Source organism: Euprymna scolopes, chromosome 1, assembly GCF_053919585.1.
Source record: "Euprymna scolopes isolate OS-2025 chromosome 1, ASM5391958v1, whole genome shotgun sequence".
Classification (NCBI taxonomy): domain Eukaryota; kingdom Metazoa; phylum Mollusca; class Cephalopoda; order Sepiida; family Sepiolidae; genus Euprymna; species Euprymna scolopes.
The window spans coordinates 7,503,920-7,522,601 of NC_136482.1; the positions used below are offsets into that span (position 1 = coordinate 7,503,920).

The 18,682-nt window shown below is 32.5% G+C and overlaps 1 protein-coding gene across 4 annotated transcripts in view; it reads right to left on the bottom strand.

Moving 5' to 3' along the window:
* LOC145276916 (peregrin-like) overlaps nt 1–18,682 on the bottom strand; it is a 334,772-nt gene that overhangs the window by 85,916 nt on the left and 230,174 nt on the right. For all 4 annotated transcript variants that reach the window (XM_080128682.1, XM_080128599.1, XM_080128512.1 and 1 more), the window contains one exon: nt 5,933–6,059. In XM_080128682.1, coding sequence (XP_079984808.1) covers nt 5,933–6,059 — 127 coding nt within the window. The remainder of the gene's footprint in view (nt 1–5,932; nt 6,060–18,682) is intronic.

Sequence of the window (18,682 nt, forward strand, 5' to 3'; positions counted from 1 at the left end):
TCTATCAACACAAAGAAATCCAAGAGTCGGTTTCGAAGTCCCCAAATGGAAGAAGCTATTTAAAAGAATTTGATTGGAGTTATAATTCCTGCATCCAATTTATGTTGATTAAGTCCAGAAGAGCCCCAAATTTACCTAATCCTTTTTGTACAAACTACATATGGAATTATTTTATGCTAATAATTATTTTTGTTAAGAAAATAATCTATGTTTCGTTAATAATTAATTGCCTGTTGATTTGAGAGTAACTCAAATATTTCCAGATCTATCCTGATAGCCACGCCTAAGCTGTAGCTGAGAGAAGCAGTATATCAGTCAGCAGCAGAACACCTAGAAAGGAAAAACTCAACCATAACGTCCGGCAACAAATGGCCAGCCTATAGACCCTTCTGGTAGGGTCACAGACCAAAAGGATTGCTACACGAAGTTAGAGTACTATGCGTTTTGTGCATTCAGGGTCCTAGAGTGATAATTTTCAGTGATCATTGAATGTCTGGCTACATTGGAGGGGGGGGGTCCATTAAAAGCCACCAGGACTTAGGGTTAGTGCACATCGTCTTACCCATATGTACAGACTCGACCACAGAGAGTGAATTACATTTGTGGTACTCGTATTTTATATTTAGGGTCTCATGATGTAGGATCGTGCGTAAACCCACCTCTGGTATTTATAGAACCAGTAAACATGACAAGTTAAAACGACAATGTATTATTGAGAATTATGAGTTGAACTCTATTGATAGAGGGCGGAGTTATCTCCCATCAAATTCTCCATCTAAGTCAAGGCATAAGTGAGCTTTAGAGACTTCGCTCTGCGTACCCTTTAGACTCCATAGATATAACATAGGTATCTTCGCCAGTATATATATATATATAAAAAAACAAATTTTCCTTTTCTTTTTTTTTTTTTTTTTTTTTACACAGTGATCACCACTTATCAAGGCCCGGAAGCCACTCAGGGATAAGGGTTATTGCAAGTACATTACGTTAGTGTGGAGATTTGATGAAGTGTTTACTTAAGGGGGCGGTTCATTAGGAATTTGTTAACATTGGACTTGAACACATCCAAGTTGTAGTCTGGTGGGAAGCAGGCAGACGGAACAGAGTTCCACAGGCGTGCAGTTCTAAGAAAGAAGCTTTGTTCATGGCATCCGCGTTTTGATTTAGGCACAGATATAGAGTGGGGGAAATTTTTCACAGTGGATTCAGCTAGACGGGTGTTTTTCATGAAAGATTGGCGAGGGGGGACCAGAGATTGGAGTTCAGATGAGCACCTGCCATAGAAATAACGATAAAACAAGGATAGGCTCGCAACGTCTCTTCTGTGGGAGAGAGGTTGCAGGGAAGAGAAAAGGGCATCCCCCACTAAGCCACAAAGTCTATTTTGTACTCTGTCAAGGCAGGATAGGCTGTTTTTAGCAGCTCCTGCCCAGATATGGCCTCTTTATAATTTCTCTCACTCTCTCTCAATAAATATGTCTTAAAACAAAAAGCCCATGAACTGTTTTAGCAAGGTTGAATAAAACTTTGGACTGACAAACTTCAAGAAAACATAGATCAGGTCATAAGAAAAAATGTGGATTAACCAACCACTTTATTATCACTAAGTATGAACAAGACCTTAACTTGATCGTCTCGGACACACTTTCTCTCAGTGCCAACCTAAATAAAAGCATCATTAAAGTACCTGCCACCTTTTCTGACAGGCAAAATATAGTCAACCAATGAATGATGGAAAATAACAAGATCCACATCTAAAGAATGGGTGTCCTTAGCACATTTCAGAGGATGTTGAAAACAGTTTACATGCTTTGACATTGTTACATTCTCAACATCACCTGGCAAGATAATACAGCTGAAATGCAACAAAGATGCACATACTAACTTAGACAAAAATGCACGATAGGAAAAAACATACCCATCCAGCTGAATTTCATACATGTTTGCACCAGAGATCTGAAGTAATTAGAAATTGACCTCAGCAAACAAGAAACCTTAGCCTCTGTCATCCTTGTCTGGGAGGAGGGAGGCACACTTATTGAGAAAAAGATATAATGACGAAAACACAAATTCCAGACAGAATAATAGATAATAATCATTGTCTCCCAATACTGAAGGTTGGCAATGTAAAAATATTATACCAATGCGGCATCATCAGATGTACAGAAATTAAACAAGATGTAAACATCTCTTCTTTCTCATTCCCTCCAATGAACTCGTTCAAGTTGATTCACCAAAATTCTATCCGTTATACACGATGTATAGTTTGTTGGATTGATAAAAAGTTTACGTTTTAGATTTTGGATGAGGATTTTCCGACTAATAATTTTAACTGGTTGTTATTTTCACAACGTTTTAGCCCAATGTGACTTTCACACCTTTTCAGGTGATCATTTTGAACTCAAGAGTCTTTATGTCATTGTAGTTGCTTGTGTAAAGATGGCCGAGTGCAATATAATCTTTTGTGATACATGTAAGCAGTGGGTACACAAAAAGTGCAGTGGAATTAATGGTAGGTTGAGAAATGATGACCAGTTTATTTGCAACAAGTGTAAAGACAATCACGACAGATGAGAACTCGGATGTGGAGAAAGTATAGTTGGATGATGACATCAAATGCAAGTCATCAGAATAATGGAAATAAGAGAAAGCAAAGTTATTTTGTGTTTTTGTTTTAATTTTTTTGTTTCAAGATTAATTCAATACATTATCAGGTTAAAATACAATGTTCTTTTTTCTCTCTTTTGTCAAATTTTTACTTTAAATTTTAAACTTTATGAAATGTCTAAAAGAAAATAATTTCCCTTGGAACTGATATTTTGGAAGGATATTTTTACCATTTTGTTTGAAACAAAAAATTTTAAGATTAGAAATTGATTGTAAAGTATGGATTTTTAGAAAAGGAATTTCCTGTTAATGTAAATAATATTTCTGCTTGAAATTACAAAAAACAAAAAAAAAACAGAGTTATTTTGGCTAAAGACTGGTCAGAAAAATCAGCATTACTTTACATTGAGCAGTCTATAACAGAAAAACTTTTGATAAAAATAATGAAAAAAGAGAAAAAGAAGTCTATTTTCATATAATGCGAAAAGCTGGTGCTCAATCAATAAATGCAAACATTTTTTCATATAAATTGGCAAACACTTTAGGTGAAGGTGGTTCACATCTGCCAAGAATCAGGCCACTTCCCCAAAAAGTTTGCTCAGGTTCATTTATCATTTTATAAAAAATACAGATCTGAATTCTATTTTTTAATAGTGTTAATATCTTTTACAGATATTTTGCAATTTTTAAATAAATCTCAATGGCAATGGTTATTCACAAATAAAAAACGTCTCCATAATTACTTCCTCACATTTTTCCCCCTCATTTATCAAATATTTCTCTTATAAGTGTCCACCCTAAAACTAATAGGTTCTGAATATATTTCAAGCGGAGAAGGGGAGGGGAACCTATACTATTAATAAGTAGCTTTCCTTCTCTTTCTTTTACCTTTTGTAACAGTAAAACCCTTGCACTGCAAAAATGATAGATTGATGTATCAATGAAAAAAAAAATAATTATAATGATTAACAGTTGGCCCTACTAATGTAGCTTTATTTAGTAGGAGGCATGTAATGGAGAGGGTGTCCTAAAAAGGCCTGTTTAGTGCGTGGGTGGGCAAGAAAGATAGAGCAAGCAAAGTCAAGTTCAAGAGACTTGAACAGTTGTCTACTTGCATGGAATACTCTCCTCAAAAGACGAGGGGGGGGGGGATCAACATTTGGTATTTTCTAAGTGTTGAATCAAGCAGACCACAGAAGACAAACACACACACCATGGAGGAGGGCATTGGTAAAATTAATTAGAAAGGAAAACACAAATAAAAGTCAGTAAACAACGAGACCACCCACTCATTTATTGAAAAAAAAAATTAACATTTTAGTTTGGGCAAAAATCTGGAAACTGATGAATATTTTCATTAAGACAAGTTATCTTTCTAAAAAAAAACATCTTTTTGTACAAAGCATGATTGTGTTAATTAGTGCAAAATAAGTTTTTTCATTGCAATTATATACAAAACAGAGAAGCATATTTACACAATTTACAAGTTTTATCAAACTGCTTTCCTAAATCATGAAAGGAAAGTTCATGAGAGAAATTGAAAAGAACGAATATGAAGATCACAATCCAAATAAATTTTATAAAAATTATTATTTTATTTTATTTATTTATTTATTTTTTTTTCCAAAAAAATTTTAAGCTGATTTAATGATTTTTTATTAAATCTGCCGAGCTGTGTAAGGCAATTTGATTACTGCTGACATTTTGGATGTTCCTCATAAATACATTTTTTTTTTTTTTAGGATTACTTCTTATATATAGATTTTTATTTATTTAATATGCATTCTTTGACATATTTTGTTTTAAATCAATAACTGCATGCAACATAAAAACCAATATAAAAACGTTTTCCAAATATTTTATCATCAAACAGACTTTCCAACAGATTTGTTTTTATACCATTATTTTTATTTGTTTTTATTAAAATATTTTATATAAGCATTATTTTTATTTGTTTTTATTAAAATATTTTATATAAGCATTATTTTTATTTGTTTTTATTAAAATATTTTATATAAGCATCATTTTTATTTGTTTTTATTAAAATATTTTATATAAGCATTATTTTTATTTGTTTTTATTAAAATATTTTATATAAGCATTATTTTTTTTACCTGATTGGGCAAATTTTCTAAAAAAAAAATATTAACTTTATTAGAATTTATGTAATAGATTTAGTATATTCTAAATCTTTCTTGTCAATAAATTTAAAGTGTGAGGAAAAATATTGTTTATTTTATGAATTATTAATTCTTATACATTTTATGATTGCTTTTTAGATTTATTTTAAGTGTGTTAAGCTTTTGTTCAATTTTCCACATTTGTGATGTACTTTTATTTTACAATCATTTTCTCATCTTTGTTGCAACCAGCTCTCTAGACTTCAGGTGCACGTTTTCAGAATCATTACTTGTAACAGCTATCATCTTAGTTGAATTGAACTAAATTCCATCCAAGCAAGTGCAGTGTCTCTCATCGTTGCAGATTTTGAGCTAGGTCAGCCCATATATGGTTAGCCAATTCCGATTTCATAGTAAAAGCCCAACATCTCTTCACTGTGGTAGTGTTAGAATTATCGATAACTTTGGTTTCTTGTAGGGTCACCCAAGGCCAATTGGTCATGCACATGACAGTATTAAGATAGAAAGGTAGCTTAAAGGGGACTCTGGCAAAAATTTAGGATGTGTCTGTTCCAGTCACTGATGACCTCCAGTCATTCTATGTCTGGAGAATCCGTGGCAAACAGGATTTATTCAAAGGTTAGATTTAGGAACCTTTTCTTCAACAAAATTTCAAAAAACTTTGAAAAATAAAATAAATTTTGTTATAGTCAAGAACTGTTTGTGAAAAGTACAATAGCTGAAAATGTCTATAACAAAAATGAGGAAAAGAGTTTGAAGTATGCAGGTTATCTTAAAAACATCAAATTCTTTATGTTGATTTATTAAGAGTCAACATTTAGCCATTAATAATTGACCTTTTTGTTTTCTTAATATGAAATCAGTTTTGTGAGGAGATAAAAAAGCTTACAGGAATGGTGAAGTTTGCCTGAAGAAATATCAGTTTTAGTTATGATGATGCAGATGTATGATTAACGGAATAGATAAGGGTTCATGGAAAAAAGAAATAAAATATTTTTTACATTTTGGAATATAAAAATCCACTTATTGAGGCCAAAGCCACTCGAGGATATTACACTTATTTTATATTGCAATGGAAGTTTCATAATTCTCTTGAAATTATTTTAACAAAACAAAAACAAATATTGGGCAACACACATACACAAGAAAGGTGAACTGGAATATTTAGTAAATAAAATGCTCACAATCTTTTTCCAAAATGACAGGTTCTTTTCCTTCTGGCTTTGGGGTTTCTGTTAAATGTAATCCCGTTTCTGGATCATAACCTACTTTTTCTATCCTACGTCGACAGGCCCGAAGAATAGATCCACCCTAGAATATATAACAAAAGCTTTATGGCTAATGACAAAAGCAAAAAAGAAGAAAAAAAATTAAAATACATGTGAAAGGAAGTAAAATTTACTAAAAACAACGACAATTATAGAAAGCAAAAGACATGTAGATGTGAAATGGAATAACATGGAATACAATTCACCCTTACACACCACAAGCAAAAGTTAGCATTTCCAGTTGATTTCTTTTTTGTTTTTTTAAATTATTATTAGTTAATCACAGTAGTTATAAAGAACTCAGTAAATGGAGTTCAAAACTGAATTGTGCACATATCAGTGGTTCAAAAGTTAAAATTTAAAGCGCATGGGGGGAGGGTAAAAATAAGGCATTAATATGAGGAAAAAATACTTCAAATACCAAACCAATTCACAAGAAATTTATTTATTTATTTGCCATTTCTCTAGTTTTGTAAGAAATTTTGATAGAACTTGGCAATTTATGTAAAATTGTATATTCTATTTGATTTTATATCTAAATTATAAAATAGAAGTACCAACAATTTTATTGAAATAAACCATTTTGAAAAATTTGTATGTTACAATTTTCACTTAAAATTTTGAAATGTAAAGTTTTTTCGTTTTTTTTTTTTAAACTAGCTTAACTTTTTATAAAAGCTATATTTTAATCTATATCAGGCAAATTTTGTCTGTATCAATAACGATTTTCATTTACCATGTCAAATATTCATTTAAAGATATACTGTTTTTCAAATAAAAAATTATACCGGCTGGTATAAAATTGTTATTACATAGGTTTTATGGGAGAAGAGAAAGCCGTCTTTTTGTATGAGTGGAAATGTCTTTGAAGTGTTTTATAGCAAACAGAGGTTGACAGACGAAAGAAATTAATAAAAATTAATTGTTTAGACAAAGGGAGGATAACATTAGAAAGCCAAAAAAGTTTTGAGGAAAAAAAAAAAAAAAAAGGACTCATACAGACACAGCAGAAGTAAACACCTCGTAAAATTATTCTTCCGTATGCTTAGAATCAAGTGAAATTTCAGAGAAGAGGGGTTTTTTTTTAGTTTTTTTTTTTGTTTTTTTACTTTCCTATGGAACACATAACCACAGGATTGTCTTTTGCACTGCAGATTAAAATATTTACAATCTCATGATACACCAATTAATTGAACTGGTGTGGACCAAAATGTTAGAACTAAACAACCCATAAGTGTGGTTCACCTCTGCCAATGCTTGCAGAAAAGCTAGGCAGAACTATTTTCAGTCAATCTTCAGTTTTTGATGGAAAGAATGCAGACAATCTATAAGGACGCCATTTTGATATATACAAAATTATCTATAAAAGATATTTCATTTTTTTTGTTTTTAATTCGAATCTAATGTGGCTGAAAAAAGATTTGTATAACAAACCAATTTGCTGCAAAGTTTGATTAAAAATAATATTTTTAGGCTGAGAAATTATTTGAGTGGTGAATTTGTTATACATAGATTTCTTCCAAAGAAAATCAATATCGTTGCATGTTGCTGAGAAGAATAAAATGTACTTCAATTTAATTCTTTCCAATACTTTGAATTGAAATTATTTTCATATGATCATCATCTCAAGAAAAGATGGATATAACATATAAATATATCAGTCATCCATAGACTGTTTTACTGTTTTCAGTGCAAATAGATAAGCAAGTGCTTCAAGCCGGGATCAAAAATATTATTAAGCTATCATCAGATACAGGGCTGTATGGACAAATTTATTTTTAGTTGACCTTTGACAACTAAATATTTTCGTTTACTAGCCAAATAGAAAAGTTACTAGCCAAATCCACATGATTTTTGGAATATGACATCTTCGTTCTGTGACAATTATGTACATAATAAATTTTTTTTTGTATTTTTTATAAGTAATTCTAAATATACAACAATTTTATGTTGATACTTGAAAGTATAAACATTCTAATTTCTTCAAGTGTTTTTTTTAAACAGACTTCGTTAAAAAAAAAAAAAAAAAAAGAGTATATTGTTATATTAAACTTTTATTGTTTAAATAATTGAACTTTGTTCGTTTTATTAAAAAAAAAAAAAAAAAGTTGAAAAGATATTTTTCATTCAGTAATGAGCTTTGGAAGATTGTCAGTGAAAGAAATACAATCAACAAAAGATAAGTGTTTCATTATTTCCAGTTGCCACTTTAAAAAATCACTCGCAATGTAGAGCCCTGAGATACCTACTGAATGTAATCAAAATCTTTCTGTAAACTCAATGTAGATACTGTCAATTGTTGAAGAGCTCAAATTGTTTTCACACAATGGCAGTTAGAGTTTTCTTTACAAGAGATTTTCCCAGTAAGGGGAAAGGGTATATAGTCAGAAGAATTAGATATTAGAATATCTGTTCAAGGACAGGTAAAATTAATTCCTCAAAACCACTATGTACCATTATAAAAATGATCAAGTTATAATGATGTTGAAGCTTATGTCTAGAATTCTTATTCCAATTTTGATAAAAAAAATCATTACATGATTTTGATTTTAGAAAATGAGGGAGAGAGAGAGAGAGAGAGAAAAGGGGGAAGAGGGGGGAGAAAGGGGGAGAGGGAAAAATGGGTAGGAGGATAAAAGGGTAGAGGGAGAAAGGGGGTGCGAGAAAGGGGGCGCGAGAGAGAGAGAAAGGGGGCGCGAGAGAGAGAGAAAGGGAAAATAATGATAAAAGTAATTAGTTTCCTAAATAATTGCAATCAGTGTCAAGCAAGAAAGTCAATGTTGAGGGAAAGGAACAGGAAGTCATTCTTTCATCAAAAACCAAAAGTGATTTAACTCTACTATTCCCATCATGAATCATTTATATTCTTAGCCTTCACAGAAAAATGAACATTTTTTTTTTTTTTAATTTTCCAAGCAAATTATCATAAAAGGGAAGAGTAGGCAAAGCAAGATGGAAAGAGGAAGAAAAAGAGAAAAGTATGAAAAAAGAGAGTAAGAGTGAGAAAGAGAAATAAAATAAAAAGCCACACACTAACAAAAAATAAGGAGGTAGGGCTCTAGCAATTTGACAGAAATCAGCTAAGATAAGTGTTGCCACATGGACTTCGTCATGCAGGTTTTGCATGCTCTGAGCAGCTGAGTGATAGTTTCCAATAATCAGTAAGCGTCTGGTTACATTTTGAGGGGTCCACCACTAGACAAACTAGACAAAGCGAAGAGTGTAACCACCGGGACTTAGGGTTAGTGCACATTTTCTTGCTCACGTGGTTGCATCTATGGAGCCGGGATTTGACGGATGCAGATCCGTGCCGGTTTACATTATATTCACATCATCTCGAGCAAATGTTCATCTAGAGTTCGATTGGGTTTTCAAATTAAAAAAAGAGCTACCTGAATGTTGAAGAGGTTAGATCATTTGAAACATTATGCACATAACAACCAAGATGAGAATATTAATTCTATCCAAATTATCAATCCTCATCTCAAAGTTTCCGAGCATTTTTGGTTTTATTTGCCCAATTTTCTCATAATTAATTTTGTGCTTTAAACATATCTTTAATCTGGCCGATTAAAAATAAAAAAAATAGAATAAGCAAAATAGGTGACATCCCTCCTTCCCGATATGGAATATGTGATAAGCCAAGTAATGAATAATAAACATAAATTTAAACTCAAAAATCAGATAAGATTGCAAAAGAACAATCTCAAAACATCTTGAAATAAAAAAATCCTTAGCATTCTATGTTTTGTGCAATCAAACATGGCCACAATACAGCAATGTTTTACAACTGGCACCTGAAGCTAAATGCTTTGGACACTTTTCATTTTGAGAGGGAAAAAATCCAGCATCCACATACTGGCCCCATAACACAAGGTAAGAAATGTTTTTGTGGGCATTGCTGTCAGATTTGTATTGGATGGTATGTCATAACTACTACACTGTTTTCCTGACAATCGTACATTATTTTACACAACAGGCATACATTTCTGATGAGCTATACATGAACATACCTGGGCTGCATTCTTTCCACTCAAGCTAACTGCTTGAAAGAAATCAAAAACTGACTACAGGCAGACCCCACCGCTTTTGGAAGACTGTCCACCAGGATCTTCAAGAACAAGAATTTAACCATCCAGACAAAGGTGATGGTATACAACGTCATAGTCATCTCCACCCTATCATATGCATGCAAGACCTGGATCATCTAGAGTAAAGACCTTAGAAAACTGGTTCCACCAGAAAAAACTGCGGATTATCATGTGGGTTAAGTGGGACGATTATGTCCAACATAATTGTCCTCAAGAGAGCTAACATCACCAGCATCGAGGCCTTGATCATGAAACACCAACTGAGATGATCTGGCCACGTGACTTGCATAAAAGACACTAGACTACCAAAACAAGTACTCTTCAGTCGACTAAATGCAGAAAATCAACCAAGAGGCTGCCTGCTACTTACATTCAAAGAACAGCTGAAAAATTTTTTAGGTGAGGCCAATATAGATCCAAACACCTTTGAAGCCTCATCAAACAACAGACATGAATTGAGGAACAGAGTCAAAGTGGGTACAAGCCAATTTGAAGAAAATAGGAGATCCAATCTAATAACCAAATAACAAAAGGCCCTTAGAGCCAACCAACCGCAACCACCCCCCACAATACAAGGTGACCAATGCCCCTGATTATTCAGAACTCAAATTGTTTTTTTCCAGCCACAAAAAGACTCACCATCCTGATAATGACTAAAATTCTTATGAAACTCAAAACTTTCTCTTCTGCTTTTTTTCTGTATTGGACTTGAGAACTATGATATTCAGCCACGAATGCATGCCAACGATACATGAACATTATTAAAATCAGAATAAAATTAGTCTTTCCAAGGATAACAGCTGAAAAAATGTTCTATACAGGAATTGATTCCATAAATGTCCAAATGTATGCAAAACTATGAGAGAGAGTAAACCAAATAAAAATAACATTGCTTTAGTTTTAGTTCAATTTGTTTAGAAATCTCTTCTAGACATCTTTTAGAACAGAAAATAGATTCAGAAGAAAATTTGAGAAACCTACCCAACAGACAATTACTTCAACTAGTGTATTCTGAATAAAAAAAAATTTATTCAATTTTATATTTTTATTTAGTGATTATTAATCACTAATTATGGTTAAAATAAATAAAATGAATAGATTTTCAATTAAACGGTGATAAATATTATGAGAGGATTGAAAATAGAATTAATAAAATTTGATGACTTATGCAAACACTTCAACAAGTAGTTGTTGACATTGGATTTTAAGATGACTATGTTGCACCTCTCAGGGAAGCATTCTTGTAGAAACTTGTTCCACAGACAGGAAGTTTTAGAAAGAAACTGTTCCTGGAAATTGTGTTTGATGTTAGGCCCACATAAGAAACAAACTTCTTTACAATGGGTGTTGTAAGGCGAGTTTTTGCTGTTAATGTTCTAGTTTTATGAATCCATGCATTTATGCAATTATTCACAGCAGAAATGTATTTCTTGATTGCAATACATCTGTCACACTGAAAAATTTTAGTAAATTATTTTTTTTACGTGGCTGTATTCAAATATCAATAGGAAAACGAGATGGAAACACAAGAAAAACAATTTCACTTACACATAAAAACGAAAAACTATATCTATAAAGGTTTCTTTTGAAAACAAATATTTGATTAGTGTTTTAATTTATTGAATACAAACAATGTAGTTAAACAATTTTTTACAAACTAAAAACATTTAAAAATTGTACAATTTCAAATAAACTAGCCTACCTCTAATCACTGTAGTTTCATTTATTTTCATTTTGCAGAATTATAAACAGATTGGAGACTAATGTCTACATATGTAAAATTAGGTACATGTATGTGTTTATATACATGTTTGAGGTAAACATCAAAATTATGAATTTTGGAACACAGCTACTAGGCAAAGCGGTAATGGGAGACAGTATTTTTTGTTTAAAGCAGAAAGTGAGAATTTTTTTGTGAAAACTCAAGTACCTTTGAATTTTGTAAACTTTTAACCAGAATCAATTATTAAATATTTCCAAAATTTAACTTTCCTTGGAGGATTTTAAAGTGTTGCTATGTACATAATATAGTCGAAAATAGCTAGTTGAATACACAAATTCAGATTAGCATGACAGTTGATCTATTTTTATTAGCCACCAATTAAATAAGATTCTATGAATTTCAATTACTCTTTCATATCTCTTTAAACTTTAGATATTTTTTTAATCCAAATCATGTAATGAATGTTAATCAATATTGGAATAAAGTTTCTAGAGATAAGGTTTAGCAGTATATGTATCTTGATTAGAATTTTTGTAAAGCATAAAAATATTGCAAAGCTGTTCTGTTGAATGAATGGATTTTTTTTTATTAACAAGCAAAATGTCCTTCCTGGGATAGAATAAGGGTTAATATAATGAACAGAGTGTCAAATCAAATAATGAAGAATATCATGAGAGGATTGAAAAAAAATGAACACAATTTGATTACTAAAGACAGTTTATAACAAGCATTTGTTGATATTGGATTTGAAGACAACAATCTTGTTGTAGCTTGCAGGGAAGCAATTGCAACTCTCTTCATGAAAATTTCATTTGATGGTAGGTATACGGGGAAAGAAAAGTTCTTTGTAGTTGTGGTAGAAGACAAGTCTCTTTGCTGTAGATATCTTACAAAGAGCAAACAAGAATTGAAGCTTAGTTGAAGACCTTCCATGCTAATTATAATTTGATTTTGTCCATTGTCTGATTTCTAACTTGTTTTTCTCAGACAATGCAACATTTAAAAAAAAAAATCTCTCAGAAGTTAAAAAATATCTGCATTATTTTGATTTTTCAGACTAGTGTTCTTATCTGGAGTGTTATTTTTTTAGCGTTTCAGTCAATGTAACCTTCAGCTTTTTTCCAGTATATCTTGTTCAACTCTGGAATCTGCACAGAATTTTGATATTTTTTTTTATTTAGTCAACAGGGATAGCATGCTCTTGTTCTGTCAGCCATGACTGGGTAGATGATGTAATTTACAATTGTATTTTGAGTGTCGTCTGCACTGAGAATTGAACCTTCAGCCTCTAGAAGAATGTAATTTACCACTGAATATGACAAAATATTTTATCCACTACACCACTTGTTCATTTAGACAATTCTAGTATTAATTTTAGGTGCTTCAAACTTATTTTTGTTTGTATCATAGATGTAGAATACTATAGATCATCATTTATCACCATATATTATTACTATATGTTAGAATGTTTTTGATTATAATAGAGGGTATGAATACCAACATTTGGACGATCTTATTTATAATTATGTGTTAGGACAATCAACCAATGAGAAGCCTCCGACCTCATTATAAAAATATTGAATTTTGGATGCAAATCTGTCTTAAAATGACGGAACCACTGCTGATCTGGATTACATTGATTATTTGCTGCCATCTTTGTTACTAAACACTTGAAATCGTGACTGCATTGATTCTTCACCGATTTGATATATTGCCGCCATCTTTGTTCAACATAATGTCTCAACACGTAACATATTGTTGCCATATTGTTTTAAATTCTATACTAGGTCTGCTTAATGGCTTATCATCGGCCAACATATGCACAACTTCTTTAAGCCGTTGTATTCGCCAGCATTCTTCTGTCTATAATTTTGATTTGTCCCATAAGGATAAATGGTTTCCCTTTCCTTCCATACGTAGTCAGTCTTTTCACGTATTACAGCTTTTCAATGTTCTACTTTCCTACTTTTAGTGAGCGATATACCTAACCACTAAAAGGTTAGAAGAACATTGAAAAGCCATATGTAGAGAAATTGTAAAGTCGGGTATTGCTGACCACATAATGAGAAAAAAGGGGACACTATCTACTCTTATGGGATGAAGTAAAAATTATAAACAAAAGAACAGTGGAGAGTAAGATAACTCAAAGAAGCAGTGTATATGCTGAGTGATGACCACCAACTAAACAGACAGTATGCAAGTTGTACATTACAATCTTCTGGAGGCATTGAAAGTTCAATCCTCAGTGCAAATGATACTCAAAACACATTTGTGAATTACTCAGAACTTCTAGCTAGTTATGGCTGATAGAATGAGAGCATGCTACCTCCATGAATTAAATAAACAGTTACATTCAAAATTCCATGCAGGTTCCAGTTTGACAGGAACATTTCGGAGTTTAACAAGATACACCTGTAAAAATGTCAAAATGTTGTGAAAATAACACAAAAGTTGAAACAGTAGTTTGAAGAATCGAAATAATCCAAATAATCTTCATCTCAAAAATTCAGAAACATAATTTTAAAAATGTTAATAAACAGGGTTTTTTAGAATAATTAGCAATAATACAACCACAAGTTTATTTGCACTCTGGTTTCTATTATTATTGTTGTTCTACAAAATTGAAGTAAAAATCAAATATTAACTTGCAATTGGAGCGACCAGTATATAAGGAATTTAAATCATTGTGGCCTCAGTTTATTATATCATTTTCAGACAAAGAATAACGTTTTCATAACTTTTAGTCATAGACACTCTTGAAAAGAATAGCGTGATAAGAATTCACGAACTAGACTTAGAAATGTTCTTCATCCTCTCTCCTTTTTCCTATTTTCGGAAGGTTTTTTTTTTTTTAAATTTATAACAATACATGGGAAGCAATATAAACATTTTCCTTCTGTTATATACATGCATTTATATGTGAATGAGAATAAAATACAATATCTCAAACTGAAATATCATGAAGATACAATGTATAAAAGACAGAATGAAAAATAATTAAACAGAGGAAAATATTTTAAAATGTTTCCTCTCTTTGCTTTTCCATTTTGCCTTTGCTATATGTATAATCAATCATGATGGAGACTGTGTTACTGTTCAATGACTGGGACAAACAAATGAGAGTATATCCAGTCACCACTTTATCTTTTCTATGTACTGTAAACCACCTGCATCTATCTTGCACATAATCTTTCTCACAGTAAGAAGGGACAAATTCTAATTCATATACATTTGTTTCTGTGGGAAACCAAACAAACTGGATATCATAATGGTGTGTGTGTGTTTAAGATGAGCACTAAAATCATCTCGGAAGACGAGATATAGTATAAAACCATTAAAATAATTTGAAAAATGTTTAATCTGTGAAATTAACATCTCAGTAAATAGAAATCAAAAGTTCATCTTTTACTGAATCCCATCTAAATTTGTTATTTACAACTGACGCATAGACTTAGTCTTGAGTTATTTGTCTCTCCATGAGGGCAGATTTTGATATGGTCAATTTTTAATATGGAGAGAATTCAACTCTCCAAAAAGGGTCACTTTAGATTGCGATAAAATTCAAAATTGCTTCCGTCTAGAAGGATCTCTCCCTCATTATTAAAGACAACAAAGATGAAGTCATAAAACAACTCTACAACAAATGCCTTACTGAATCCTGCTTCCCTAATAGCTGGGAAATAGCCTCCGTTGTAGCAGTGTACCAGAATTTTGGCGAAAGGATTAATCCCCTCAATTATCACTTTATCAGTCTTCTCCCCCTCTTCGTTAAAATCTGTGAGACACTAATCAATCAAGCACTAGTTCGCCACCTTGCAAAAGGTAATCTTCTTTCTGATAAACAGTACAGGATTTAGGAAATGTCGTTCCACTGCAGATAATTTAATAGTGATCTCTGAATGCATATACCATGCACTGGATAAGGTGGGTGAAGCCATGGCTGTAGCCCTTGATATATCCAAGGTTTTTGACAAACTCTGGCATAAAGGGCTGCTAATGAAAATCAAATCATACGGTATAACTGGACGAATACTAGATCCTTCTTAGACAATAGGATCATCTAGGTTGTCATTGATGAATGTTCATCCAAGCAGCATAACATTAATGTAGGAGTGCCTCAGAAGTCGATCCTTGGACCACTATTATGCCTAATATTCATCAATGACCTCCCCGATAATTTTGAGTCTGAGATGGATATATTTGCTGATGATACAATGCTCTATAATATGCATGAGGGGAGAACGGATGTACACAAATTGAAGACAATGGCAGAATCCTTAAAAAATTACCTTCAAGCCATAGTGAAGTGGGGACCTAAATGGAAGGTGACATTTAATCCTGCAAGGAAGGTGGACTCCCTCTATTGGGTTAGAAAACTGCTCACATTTGAGAGTATCCTGTACCTCTACAAGGCCACCATTCACCCATGTATGGAGTATTGGTGCCACATTTGGGCTGGTGCATCTACCACTAGTCTCTCCCTTTTGTATAGGGTTCAAAGAAGGGTTTCTAATCTAATAGGTTCAACTTTGTCAACTAAGCTCCAACCCCTGTACCATCGTCGCAATGTTGCATCCCTGTGCCTGTTTTACAAGTATTTTAATGGAATGTGCTCTGATGAACTTGTTGCATTGTGCCCCCTTGACATACATATTCCCGACAAATCTGCTTAGCAACAAAATCGCACCCCTTCACTATTGAGGTCTCTAAATGGCAAAGTTTTCTACTCTAATAGCTTCTTCCCTAGAACAGCAAGACTTTGGAATTCTTTTCCTGCTACCTGCTTCCCAAACTGTACTGATACGCAGAAGTTCAAATGCAACATAAACCAACACCATAATCTTTTATAGGCATGGTCCTAATTAGTAGCCCCTTACGTCGAAGTGGCAATATGTCTTGTTTGGGGGTGAAGATGAGTAAAACAAAAAAAAACAAAAAAACTCCAATCTGTGTCAACAAAAAACAGTTGAAATTAAAGAGAAAGACACTTGTATGCATGAAGGGAGTGAAATTAGGAGGAAGTTATTGTTTGCAGAAACAAAAGTCATCTAATGTTCATCGGCAATAATTTGAAGTTGACTTGATGATAAAATTGACTTTCACAGTTTTCAGAGCGAACTGTCAAAAGAGAAAAAAGGCAAGACAGTAAGGAAAAAAGGTAGAGAGAAAGAGGAAGGGAGAGAGAAAAATAAAATCCAGTTAAGTAACGATGAAAACAAAGTATTCTGATTGTAGTGATTGGCAGAAATAAACCTTTTTTTCTTTAGAAAAAAGCAGAAACATGTTGACAACAACAAAAACAAAAAAAAAACAAAAACGGGCACCTTAAATTCCTGTTTTTTGCAAATAAAAATAACAAATTTGAAGAATGAAGCTATTGCATTATTTTTGCTAATATCTTTTGGAAATGCCATTCATCCTTCCTCTGGCTATGAGTTAAATAACCTAAGAAATTAAACCTCTGAGCCTTGGTAAGGCAACTAATACAGGAGAACGAAATCTAAAATAACATGTGGGTAGTAGACTCTAAAGTCTAAGAAAAAAAAAAAATCAGTCTCGAAGAAAAATCTAAACTGACATCAATATGCTGATGACTGATCATCTTGTTGGTTCATACTTATTAAAAAAAAATATGAAGAAAAACCAAAATCCTAAGAAGAAATCGGAAAATAATTCAAATTGTCCCAGGTCTGTTGTAATAAATACTATACCAAATAAATAATACTATTACTGGTGGTGGTGGTGGTAATGGCAGCTGCTATTACAATGAGAACAAGGTTGCAAAGTTAGTTGATAGAAAAGTTACGATTAGAATACGGATGATAAAACCCTTTTGGAGTTTCATTGTTATTCTAACAAATTAAAAGTTGCTACTTGAAATAAAAAATGCATGAAAACAAACAATTTTAGAAAATATGATTAATGGAAAACAACCAGCCATGGTGAAATGAGATTATCCCAGAAGGAGGAGTTACGGAGTACTAAATTAGAGCTATTGTTAAAAATTACCTCAAAAGGGGGCCAGCAAAAGAGGAATTAGAGCCTATTTATTTTAATAGCAGGTCCAGGAAAACAGAAGATAACCCTGCTAGTTAGAAGAGAGGGATGTCATGGTTGCCAATCTGAAATACATTTTTCTTGTAACGGAAAAAACAAAGTCAAATTTATGAAACAATATTACTGTAAAAGTGATATTTTGGAGATATCTAGCAGATTGTTTAGCTACATGAGAAGATTGTCAATGAAACCCCTGTTCTGTATAAAGTTACCTGCTTGAGATGTATGGGAGAGGTAACTGATTATCCAATCAGAACGAACCATCAGATTTGACGATGCTTGGTTAGGTATGTTCTGACCCACACCGACTCTATATACATAAGCTGCTGCAGCGCAAGAAAAAATCAGTTTGCAGCAAGTTCCGAAGTAAGTCTGGGGTGAGTTTGAACTCAGGAGAACTGTCCACTGCCGCCAGACCCCACCATCCGAGAAGCATCTATCCTTTGACCAATCAAAAGCAAGAAATCAGTTGTTGAAACTCATACTAAGACCACGTTCATCAACTATTATAACTACCAGAAAAAAAGAAACTTGCAAACAACGTTTTATTTATTTTTTGATTCTCCTGGGAAAAACTGTACATATTTTATTTTTCTCTTTTGTGAATAATTAATTTTATACGAAAACTACAACCAAAGTCAATGTTGTTTATTGTTGCTAATAGTTTTTTTTTTTTTTTTTTTTTTTTTTTTTACACAGTGATCACCACGTATCAAGGCCCGGAAGCCACTCAGGGATAAGGGTTATTACAAGTACATTACGTTAGTGAGGAGATTTGCTGAAATGTTTACTTAA